The sequence below is a fragment of the Hydractinia symbiolongicarpus genome, chromosome 5, assembly GCF_029227915.1.
Source record: "Hydractinia symbiolongicarpus strain clone_291-10 chromosome 5, HSymV2.1, whole genome shotgun sequence".
Taxonomy (NCBI): Eukaryota; Metazoa; Cnidaria; class Hydrozoa; order Anthoathecata; family Hydractiniidae; genus Hydractinia; species Hydractinia symbiolongicarpus.
In genome coordinates, this window is record NC_079879.1 from 11,260,022 (window position 1) to 11,271,342 (window position 11,321).

Genomic DNA, 11,321 nt, shown 5'->3' on the forward strand with positions numbered 1-11,321 from the left:
AGTTAAAAAAAAAATTCTGATTTAGTTCATATAAAAAGAGATGACCCATAAATAATGTTGTTTTATGTTTTAGGGAACTCTTTGTCTCTGTGATCCAATTTTGTAAGTGGAATTACCTTGATGCTGTTATGCTAACTGTAAGGAGTTAACGCTCAACCTCGTTCCCAGGGCTCATTGATCAGCCATCCGATTATTTAAAGCGTAATAGAGTCCTGTGGGGCGAGGTTGGTTTCTTGTTATTATTAAAAAAAAAATAGAAAAGTTAAATTGGCTTTAATTGAAATCATCAGATTTGCACTTAACTAATATGTCACGCAAAATTACGCTATTTGGTTTTACACTGGTTTCGAGGTAGCCGTCAATAAAAATGTTCAGGTTATCCTCTTCTTATTCCACTTAGTTCAAATATATGAAGAAGCAGTAAAGCATTCTACTAACATATTTGTTTTAATTGCTAAGGTGACGGAATTTTGAATATATTATCATGCAGAGAAAATAATACGAAGGCCACAGGCGTGGTGCGTGATTGGTATCGAGAATTCATAAAATTTAAATGAACTAGATAGAAATAAAAGTTTAAAACATATTCTTTTTTTTTCATTACTCGTTTTACAATTGCAATTTGACCTACATTAAAAAAATTGATAAAAAAATGGTGAATAGCGACGAAGTAAAACCAACAGAAATCAACGAAAATAACGAAAACAATGAAGAAGAACAAGAAGAAACGATTCGGGTAATGTTTTTTTATTGGATACGTATATAAATTTAACGATGATAATTATATATTTTTTGATTTTTACGATAGATTTCAGACTTTTAATTTTTCACACGTCAAAAAAAACCTCAGTACCGCGTAAATTACAGCTCAACATTAAGATGGAAGCTTCGTAAGGGACCAAGTTATTCCTTCCTTATCTTGGAACTTCTTTGGTATATTGATGCAAAGGTTACTTGAGAAAGAAGACTTTAGGTCATGGTTGTGAGAGAGAAAAAAGTCGCTAAAGTGCTAACTTTCTAAACCTAATATTTCCAATTGTCTCCATCGACAGGAAATATAACATTTTTCTAAGCAAAGCCTTTAAAAGCCACACTCTTAAATCTGTAAAATTATTATAAGCAACGTATTTTCGCATTGAGTTACAACCGCGTTCCTAGGTTTCGTGTCTAAAAGTGGATTTCTATTATTATTTTTATTTGTGTGGCCAAATATTCTTCTCCAGGGTTTGCCAAAGCGTGAGAATAAAATTTGGAAATAGTACTCAACCACGTCCACCGCCTCTCTTCCCGCTTCTTCCACAGACCTATCTGCTTCTCAGGCAGCGCTGTGCTTTTTGGATCGTTCTAAACTGTAAAGTTGCCAGATTTCTCTGCTTAAATGCGGAAAAGATAAGTTTTGTACTGAAATCTTTCTGTACATGATCTTTGCATTTTTAAATACTTTGTTAAGTGAAGTTGCAGTGATGTGACAAATCCACTCTACTGGCAATAAAGTGCATGTGTTACATCTATTTCCATGTGCACATACCGACAGAAGCTTAGGCAGATTCCAGCTGTACATACCTAATTCGGAGAGTATCTCTGAACTGCTCTTTGTTCCAATCGTATACAAGGTATTTATGGTCCAGCCATCACGTCTTTCCTTCGTTCAGTCTTATTTTGTTTATTAGTCATTTTTGTTTGAATTTGGAATTTTTAAGTTCAAGGTCGCCCATTCTTAGTGGCAAAGACAACAGTGATCTTCCAATATCATTGTTATTGACCAGATGACTACCACCCTTGATGGCTGGAATGAGCTGATGTCTGATACAAGTCCATACCAGGTATTGTTCTAGTGAAAGAAAATTGAAGTTGATATCCACTAACAAAACATGAATATACTGCTTGTGGTTGTGTTAACCCAATAGTTGCTGGGATTAAATTTTTCTTAAGCCAGTTGTCAACCATACGTTTACAGTTTCGTAATTTTGACTCCCGATCACTGCTCCTAGATGTCTTTCTCTTTATCAGTCCCTTGAAATACTTCTTTCGCTTCTTTCCCATGCTGTTCTTTTACTATCAACCATGATTTTAAGGTTGTGGATAATACAAATATAATATACTAATGGTTGTTACGAAGTGACACCATCTCTTTAGTGATTCACATTTACTCACTGCTTTTATCATCAGCAAAAGCTACAATTTGATCCTGTACAGTGATTATTGAAAGAATCATGTCAAGCAATGGTCTTTTACCAATCGCGTATTTGGCCATACCAAGTGGATCGTCATGTGTCCTCCCTTGATTTTAATTTGATTCTACCGATTATAAACAACCTTGCTGGCCGTCTCACTACTTTCTTTATGGGCGAACAGATTTGTTTTTGGTACATGCTTAAATTACGTCCTGCTTTAATACTACCTTTCCACAGATTCTCTGCAACATTTCTCCTACATTAATGGACCGTACCTCTGGTTGATTCAACTGTTCCGAAGCTTTTGAAGGGAACATAGAACTTAAACAAGTTCGTTTAAAAATTAGGTTTCTGTTCCGATAAGTAAAGTAGAAACACGACATAAGGCCAAAGTGCACAACACAATTTTCGTATGATTTGTCGCATAGGACATGTACCACTTCTCGTACGAAATGTTTGATTTTGCCTCAAGCACATTGGGCGTGCACACTCATTCTGTAGGTATAAAAATGCATAACAAGAACTACAGAAGTAAAAAAATCCATTTAAAAAGCGAAAAAAAATAGTAAAATTAGTGAAATTTTGAGAAAAGATACCATTATAGTTAAAAAAAGTTAATTTTAGTGCCTCTTGGATTTGGAATTTCAATAATACCCATCTTCGCCCACATGATGGTTCTGCTTTTTATACCTACAAGAATGTGTGAGCATGCACAAAAATTCTTAAATCTCCGTAAACTTTTAAACACTGGCAATTCATCTTAATATGTTGAACTATTTTGACGTACATGATATAATATAATTGTTTGAATGGGTGTTTCCATGACGGCATTTTCCGCTACGGCGCAAAAACTCTTGAGCTTTTCTGTTAGCACGTTTTAAAAAAACCCAACATACATACGGAAAACAGGGAAAAAAGAAAACAGAATTTTTTTTTTTATCGAATATTTCAAAAGGGAATAGTTATTAAGTAATAAGTAAATAAAGAGAATGTCTTTTTCCCGTCATATGTGGGCATGACAAAAACCGTGAAAAAAGCGGCAATTTGATTTTTACTTTCGATTTTAAAACATTTGGGTCACCGAGGCAAAGACACAGTTCATAGGCTTCTGTTTTCAAAACTAAAGTAGAAATTTTAAAAAGTAAAGTTGAAAATTGTTATACTTATACATGTATCATAAATAGTTAACTGATTCTAGAATAAAATACACGAATTTTTTAAAATAGGTACTAAATTATTGAAAACTTTTAAATCACAGGTGCTATTTTGCCGAACAAATAAGTTATTATTGCCTTTACTAACCAGGCAGAGTTTAATGTCCTTAGCGACGGTTTTGATTCCTTGAGCACCAAAGAAAATACACACGTTTTGTGGTTGTTTTGATTGCTGAAAAATATTATTTATATCATCATGGGGCATTATAAGGTAAATTTACTATTTTTATCACATCTACTTTATAGTTATGTATGCATGTATGTTTCTTTATTTAACGTTGGTCAAATTTACAAGATAGCTTTCGCTAATAAAAACCAACTAACGTAACAAATAATAATAATAATAATAATAATAATAATAATAACAATGAAAAATAACATTCTGGGCAAAGATAAATTAAAGTTTACAATTCATATTTTACACTTTTTTTTTTTTCATCAATTTTTTTTACATATTTTACAATTACATAAAATAGAATCCTGGCAGGCTAATTTAACCGTGAACTCTTCAATGGTTAAACTATTTTTAATTTCACAGGGAAGATTATTCCATATCCAACAACTTTGATACAAGATGGAATTTGTACCATAGGTAGTGGTTTTAGCTTTAGGTAAAGTCAAAGAAGGGCCTCTCCGGAGGTTATGCTCACATTGGTATGTGTTAAAACTAAATAGGCACCACATGAATTCAGGGTTCAGATTCTTAATGCTTTTAAACACCTCTATTGCTAAAGTTTTTAAGTGACGTTGGTGGATGGATTTGTCCTTGTATTTTTCTAAAATGTCAATATAGTCAGCTTTCACTATATCGTATACAACCTTCAATGTTTTATAATGTACTCGCTCTATTTTACTATATGCAGTTTTACTGCAGAACATCCAAATAAGGGGTGCATAGTTAAATTGACTCTGTATAAAGCTTGAGCTGAGTATTTTTGCTTTGGGTTGCGATAAATAAGGTCGTAGTCTTCGTAATGCATGAAGTTTAAAATTTGCAAAAAAATTTAAAGTTAGCTAGCTATGCTTTTTAAGGGATGAGAGTTAAGCTTGCTTTTTGGCTTTTATTTTTGTATTTAAAGTAGCATAGAGCTAGCTATGACTACTAGAAGGGGTTTGTTCATGTACAACGAGAGATAATATATATCGCTTATAACTTCTCCCTTTATTACAATGTCATGTTAATTTTTATGATGTTTAAGAACCTTTTATCCAGAAAAAATAGTTATAGAGTATGGGAATTTTATAGGTAGCTACGGACATTGGTAGTTGTAGAGTTGATAGTCAGTGAGTAACCGAGTTGCTACTATTGCCTGTTACTGATCGAGGATCCGATCTCTGTTAGTAGATTTGTACATATTTAAAAAAATTCATGTCAATGCTGAATATAGCTAGCTAGCTGGCTGTTTGGTATTACACCATTAACAAAGTATAGGCTTATTTACTTTTTTATTTTGCTATCTACATATACTTTTCCATGTACATTTTCATTTATCTCCTTCAGTCAATCATGGTGCAACAAAGTGAAAGTGGCTTCATTTTTGTGTAGCTAAATTTGGGTTTAAATTTCTTGAAAATCTGTATATATATACGACAAATGTGTCAGTTCAGCAAGCCAAACTTTTTCTTTTTCTTGACTCACATTATTTTGATATTTATAAACAACACTTTGTGCAGTTAGAAACAATTATCACAGCAAATTAGATTAGATTGTTTTCTAATTTTCTTAAAGAAAATATAAAAAGGGTTCAAACAACCATAAGCTTTTACCTTTGTCACTCATTGCTGTCAATGTTAAGTTTGTGGTAAGGTCACAGTTAACCCAATAAATCTGATATAATTATTGACATAGTTTGTCTTAGGTTGGCAATTCTTGTCTTTTGAACGCCCGAAACTTATCCAGGCTAAAGCCTAAAACCTCGTTTTGACAGTTTTTTTCTGAGAACGAGGCTAAAATGACTTTTAGGCCAATAAGAATCCTAACAGTGCAACAAATTGTTTTATTATCCAATGAACAATACTTTTTTTTAAAGTTTATATGCTATCGAAAGTTAAAGCTCGTGCAGTGTAGCATAATGAAGATCGTCTTATAATGCGCCATCTTTGATGTTATTAATGTTTCCCTTTAATAATCACGTCATTTACTTTTGTACAATTTTGCAAGCACGTAGACAAAAGCTATATTCAGCAGTTGAAGAGAAATTGTTGAGGCTGATTATTTTTGGTGAAAGATAATTTATATAGCTATAAAATCATGTGTTATATATAAAAGAAAAAATAAGAATATGTAGTCTGAAAATAACCTTTCGTACCTGATTATATAAAAAAAAAATTTCCAAGTTGTTTTTCAGAGAAAAAGAGAAAATAGATAAATTTTCAGTCTTACCGTTGTTCTTATTTTGTTTTTATAGTTCATCAATTTTCAGGTTTATTATTTTTCTTTTAAAATTGTCCTTATAGAGAAAAAATGTTTACAATAATAATAATCAAAAAGATTGTTAGCAGAAAAATTGGTCTTTTAATGGCATGTGTTGATTTTTATCTACTGAATAACTGACCATATTGTTTGTGGAATAACTTCAACACCAATAGATCATGCCTGTAGATAGATAGATGTGCATATTTGACATTGCTAGCCTCACAAATATCGAGGGATATACCCTGTCTATTATTTCTAGGAGGGGCCATGGTTTAGATGGAGAGTCCTAGAGTATTTAATGCTCTGTTTGAGCTACGCAGACCCAATTAGGGCCCGGGTTCTACTAGACAACTCCCGGCAACATCCAAAAGCCTGCATAATGTGCCATCTCCCCAATTTCCCTCAAATGGCTTGGGTTAACCCGGGGCTATGGTAAAATTCACTCACCCATGTTGAATCGCCGTCAAGAGGAATTGAACCCCAGTCTCCCGCACAGAGTACGAGAGCTATAACCACTAACCTATGGTGCCACTAAAGTCATTACTCCTGACCGGGCTCGATCCCGGGTACCTTTGGGTGAGAGCGCAGATCAAAGACCACAGGACCGCCTTGACCTGGTACCTTTGGATGAGAGCGCAGTCTAATTTACCTTGATCATTTTTTTGTGACACAATCTTTTTAGCTGTTTGCTTGATTGACGCACAGCACAGTTTTAAATAATGTTTGTGTTAATGGCTTCCTATTTTTTTTTCTCCCAATCAGCTTATTGGGATTAGTTCTGTATGTTGATTAACTTCATATCATTTTTTAGTTCTGTTACAACAAATTACATGAATTTAAGGAAAGGAGAAATAATACGTTAGAGGCTGAATTTGGCCTATAAACACAAGTTTAAAGGATTGAAATAGACATAAACAGAAGATCACCACTAAAATCGAGTATAACTAAAAATAATGCCAGAAATCTGTATAGAAAAGGTTGAAATTAGAAATATTTTTTCCCCAGCAATAAAATAACTGTGTAGGAGAGGGAGAGTAAACTACTAACCCTACAGTAGGCCAGGAAACTTATCCACAGACACCATTACAGAATTTTCTATAACTTAGATAGAAAAGAGTGTAAGAGGAGAGAAAAATTGTTTTTGTAAACACTTGCACATTAAATTAGTATTGCAAACAGTGAATTTAGATCACTTGTTGGCAAAAAAATATTTGTTTAACAATGTTTTGTAAATAAATATGTTTCAGTTAAGACAAAAAAGTTGTCAGATGTTGTGATATTTAAAATGGGATTGTAAACACTAGTTTTTTGAAGCTACTGGTACAACTTTGTTTTGGTTGTACACATTACAATAAGAAGAATATGTATTGTCAAACATTTTGACATTCAAGTAGGGGTTTCTATCACAGCTTTTCTAATTCTTGTAAACATTTTGCAAATGTCATAATGAATACTATGGTAATTGACATTTTTTTACGGATTGTGAAATAAAGGAATTAGCTAAAAAATCTTAAATCGTTGATTTTTTACGTTCAGCTTTCTTTAATATTGGTAGGGGAAGACCGTCCTGAATTGCTTGGTGTCCTTTACCATGCTAGTACTATCCTCCTCTTGGGTTGTTTTTCACTGACTTAAAAAAAACAATTGTAGATAAAGTGTGCCTGAGATTGCGAACTAATGAGATACCAAGATGGAAATTTTTAACACTTTTTTGTTTTGTTTCTTTGTAGCCAGCAGATTCCAAGCGTGAAGAATTTCGTAAATACCTCGAAAAATCAGGTGTTTTAGATTCTTTAACAAAAGGTTAGTTTTAATATTCTTGCTGTGTTACATTTCTAAAAGAATCTGTGTACATTCTCACAGCTTTGGTGCAACTATAAACGATTAGACTAAATTTAAAAAGTGTTATACATCTGTCTCTTTAAACTCTCTTCATGTAACTGCAGCAGAATTAGCTTAATGACATTTAATGACAGACATTTATTTTTTAACATTTAGTTCTTGTGACGTTGTATGAAGAACCAGAAAAACCATCAAGTGCTGTAGAGTATCTTTTCTTATTGATATTTCGAAGAATAAGCAGCTGCAGATTTGGAATAAGTAGAGTTGTACCGTCTTTATGAAATTTCTTTAATAACCAGACTAAAACCCTGAAATTTATATAAATATTACAAATAGAAATCTTATTAGGATATTCCAATACACCTGACCTTATTAAGCAAGTTTATTAATGATGTCATTACATCAATTGGAAAAGTTTCATGTCTAACTGTCCTTATCAAATACTTTGAGTTTTTCTCGCAACTTGGTTGGCTAATCTGCACGAAATATACGCTGTATTTTGTTTTTTAACCGAGAAACGAGTGCTTTTACTTATACAGAGCCTATATTCTTCCTTTGATTGGTTGATTTAGCGTGCAAAAAGCTTATATTTTTCCCTTTATTGGTTGAAAATTCGTAGAAAAAGCCTATTATGTTCTTAAAAACGAAAACTTGTCGGTGAATTTATTTTCACAAATATACATAAATTATTATTCGAAAATTTTCTTTTGTTTCAACAGTCATCAAATAGTCATTAATCATAGAGCACGCGCTCTCCACCGGGAGTGAAAAACAATTGAATTATATCAGTCAACTCAAAAGAATTATATAATCGCACGACGATGGAGTTCTGTGTTATTTGGCTTTACAATGATAATTTATTCTTCTAAAAATTCATAGTGTTTATTTCCATTTAAATTTTTTCAACCGTGACATGAACATAATTTTATTATAATGATCAAAATCGTACGTGACTTCATAAAATCAAATAATTTATAAGTTCATGAATATATATAAAATAAATTAGCTTGCAGTGATTTTATTTACCCCCAAAACAATGTTTGTTAATGTCGTGAACATATTAAGCAGTGTGCAACCGACTATGTGAAATTAACATGATATAAGACCGAGTATATGGTAAACAAGTTATCGCACATGCTCTCCCAAAATATTGGCTGATATTTTTTTCGTTTTTTATGTTCTTGTTACATATTTCACTCGCCTAAAGGCTCGTAAAATATGTCACAAGAACATAAAGCACCCAAAAAACATTGCCGATATTTTTCGAGAGCATGTGCGATAACTAGTACTTATGGGACAATGAGGTGAAAATATATTTCCAATAACTAAAGAATCGTTTGAAAATTAACCAAAGCCAGATAGCCTTGTGGTAGAGCGTTCGCTTTCAGTGCGGGAGGTCTTGGGTTCAAACCCCGGCCGAGTCATGCCAGAGACTATAAAAGTGTGAATCTATCCTTTCTGCCTAGCGCTTAGCATGAGAATAGGATTGATATCTTAGGCGGTTGTCTAGTTGAGCGATTGCTGTGCTTCCACGACTTTCGTAGCTCAAATGGGAGCTTTAAATGCGCTAGGACCCCCTTCGCAGGACCCTCGTTGATAGCAGTACCAATAGGAACTGAAGAGGCTATCCTGGGTAAATAATAGTAATAATAATAATAATAATACATGCAACGACACAAACAAAAAATCAGAATTTTTTAAAATGTCAAAGCAACTCAAGTGTATTCATTTAGTTTCACACGTTTTTTGTCCAGCTTTTTTACATCCATCTTTGCATTTTTTATACAACATAGCCAAACATGAAGGTACAATTATGTTGATAAAACAATAGCACAACTATTTGGAGACTCCGTCTAGAACAACATGTATTTTCTATTAACCACACAAAAGTTTCTTGAAACAACATATTGGTGTTGGACCTCCAGATACGGCAGATGTTGCATCGTTAAAGCTCGAAATGTCAAAATTAAAAGAAAGAAATCAAGAATTGGAAGATGAAGTTGCAGAACTCAAACAGAAGGTATAATTTTTTAATTCACTCGTGTTACTTTTAAAGGGATTCCTGCGTTAAAAATTATATTTTTTTATTATATGTCAAGATAGTCCACACTGTTCATTTTTATATTTTGTTATTTTGCAACATATTTCAAATATCTATTTATTCTTACCACCTTATAAAACCATCAATGATGATGTCATAAGATCAGATGGAAATCTTTGAAGCTGAATATTTTCAGAACAAAAAAAGAATTTTAACAAATCTCAAGAAACCAGAAACGCTTTATCCTCTATAACTTACAAATATATCATTTTGCTACAAAAAAGTCGAGCGTCTAGAAGGTCATTGTGGTATTTTACTGTTATGGGCAGAAACAAAAAGATAAAACCTTACATTGATCAGAAATAAGTTATGAAGCTGAAATGCTGACATTAGGTGCCAAAAATTTTGAACGAAAATAATGTCCGAAAATATTAACGTCCGATATAATTTGTAGTTTGATTTTTTAAAAACGCCTAAAATTATCTCAAAAAGATAGATCGCAAACAATTTTAGTTACAAATTATTACTGTCAATTTTATGACTTTTAAAAAAAAATTGCGAGAGGAGAGACGATATCTTCGATATCGGCATCTTGTTTTTTCTTCGCTTTCTTGAATCTCCACATTATATAGTTTTAAAAGACGAACTGTTTAAGCTTTGTAAAGTGTTAATGGAAAAAGAAGCAATGGATGTAAAAAAAATAATTATTTTATCGTTTTGATAAGGTTGTCTTAACCTTAAAAACGCCTCTAAATATTTTCCGAAAAGCAAGAATTATAATTAAATAACATCATAATTTTGAACCAATAATTTTATATATTTTTTGTTGTTGTAGGTCGAAGAACTTGAAGTGAAGAATGAAGATGAAAAGGTGTTTGTTTAAAGTTTTGTATGAAGTACTTCGTTTTCTTGTTGGTTCTCTTGTCGAAAGTGTATCTATTTAGCGAATGTTTTCCACACAGTCAAGACAAAACGATGTGCAGGAATGTATCAAATAGAATCTAACACTTAGTCCCAGTCCTCTCGCCTTAGTCCTCTCGCACCATTAATAAGGGCAGCGGTCTCTCACGCTACCTCTTTTTTATTTGACTTTTTCTGCTGGCTCTTACCCTTTTCCGAATTTTCAGCACTTACTCTGGTGTGAGAAGAATTCGTACGTATATGGAATGAAATAACATTTAAAATAATCGTTATCTTTTAGTCAAGTTAACCGGCAGCCGATGGAAGATACAAAGCAAGTTGGATTATATTGTATATAGGAAAATTTTGAACTTTTTTTTTTATATAACACTGATATAGATTGTTTTTACTATATGCTATATTTTCTTGTTTGATTTATTAAAAACAAATAAGAAAGTACGGTTTTAACACTGTTTGAGTGTCATGGTAATTCTTGACGCTCGTCTATACTAGCACAGAATTAAAAATATTTCATAACGCAATTATTGTATTTATTGTTGGCAATTTGTTACATTATATTGCAGAGTTTCCAATGTTATTTTTGTATTTTTCTGTCTGTGATTTTTTTTGTAAACTGCAACCAGGCTTACCTAAAAAGTACCTAAAAAATAAAGGTAAAAAAAACATTAAAAGGAACGGAACACAAGGGATGACAATATTGTGATGTAGTGGTT

The 11,321-nt window shown here is 32.5% G+C and overlaps 1 protein-coding gene across 2 annotated transcripts; it reads left to right on the forward strand.

Moving 5' to 3' along the window:
* Window positions 1-609: 609 nt before the first annotated feature.
* LOC130644783 (c-Myc-binding protein-like) lies at window positions 610-11,180 on the forward strand. 2 transcript variants are annotated; one of them, XM_057450515.1, is made up of 6 exons: window positions 610-736; window positions 7,535-7,607; window positions 7,803-7,851; window positions 9,537-9,666; window positions 10,523-10,558; window positions 10,889-11,180. In XM_057450515.1, exons 1-6 carry the CDS (start codon window positions 653-655, stop codon window positions 10,895-10,897), a joined length of 381 nt encoding a protein of 126 aa, XP_057306498.1. In that variant the 5' UTR covers window positions 610-652; the 3' UTR covers window positions 10,898-11,180. The 2 variants fall into 2 exon arrangements, with proteins under 2 accessions (XP_057306498.1, XP_057306499.1); XM_057450516.1 differs by lacking the exon at window positions 610-736 and adding an exon at window positions 3,369-3,599.
* Window positions 11,181-11,321: the final 141 nt, after the last annotated feature.

Bases quoted from the DNA above. Each gene is read 5' to 3' on its own strand.
- LOC130644783 (XM_057450515.1), top strand. From the start codon at position 653: ATGGTGAATAGCGACGAAGTAAAACCAACAGAAATCAACGAAAATAAC. The intron at 7,852-9,536 runs GTATCTTTTCTT...ACCACACAAAAG, and splicing joins AAACCATCAAGTGCTGTAGA to TTTCTTGAAACAACATATTG. The intron at 9,667-10,522 runs GTATAATTTTTT...TTGTTGTTGTAG, and splicing joins TTGCAGAACTCAAACAGAAG to GTCGAAGAACTTGAAGTGAA.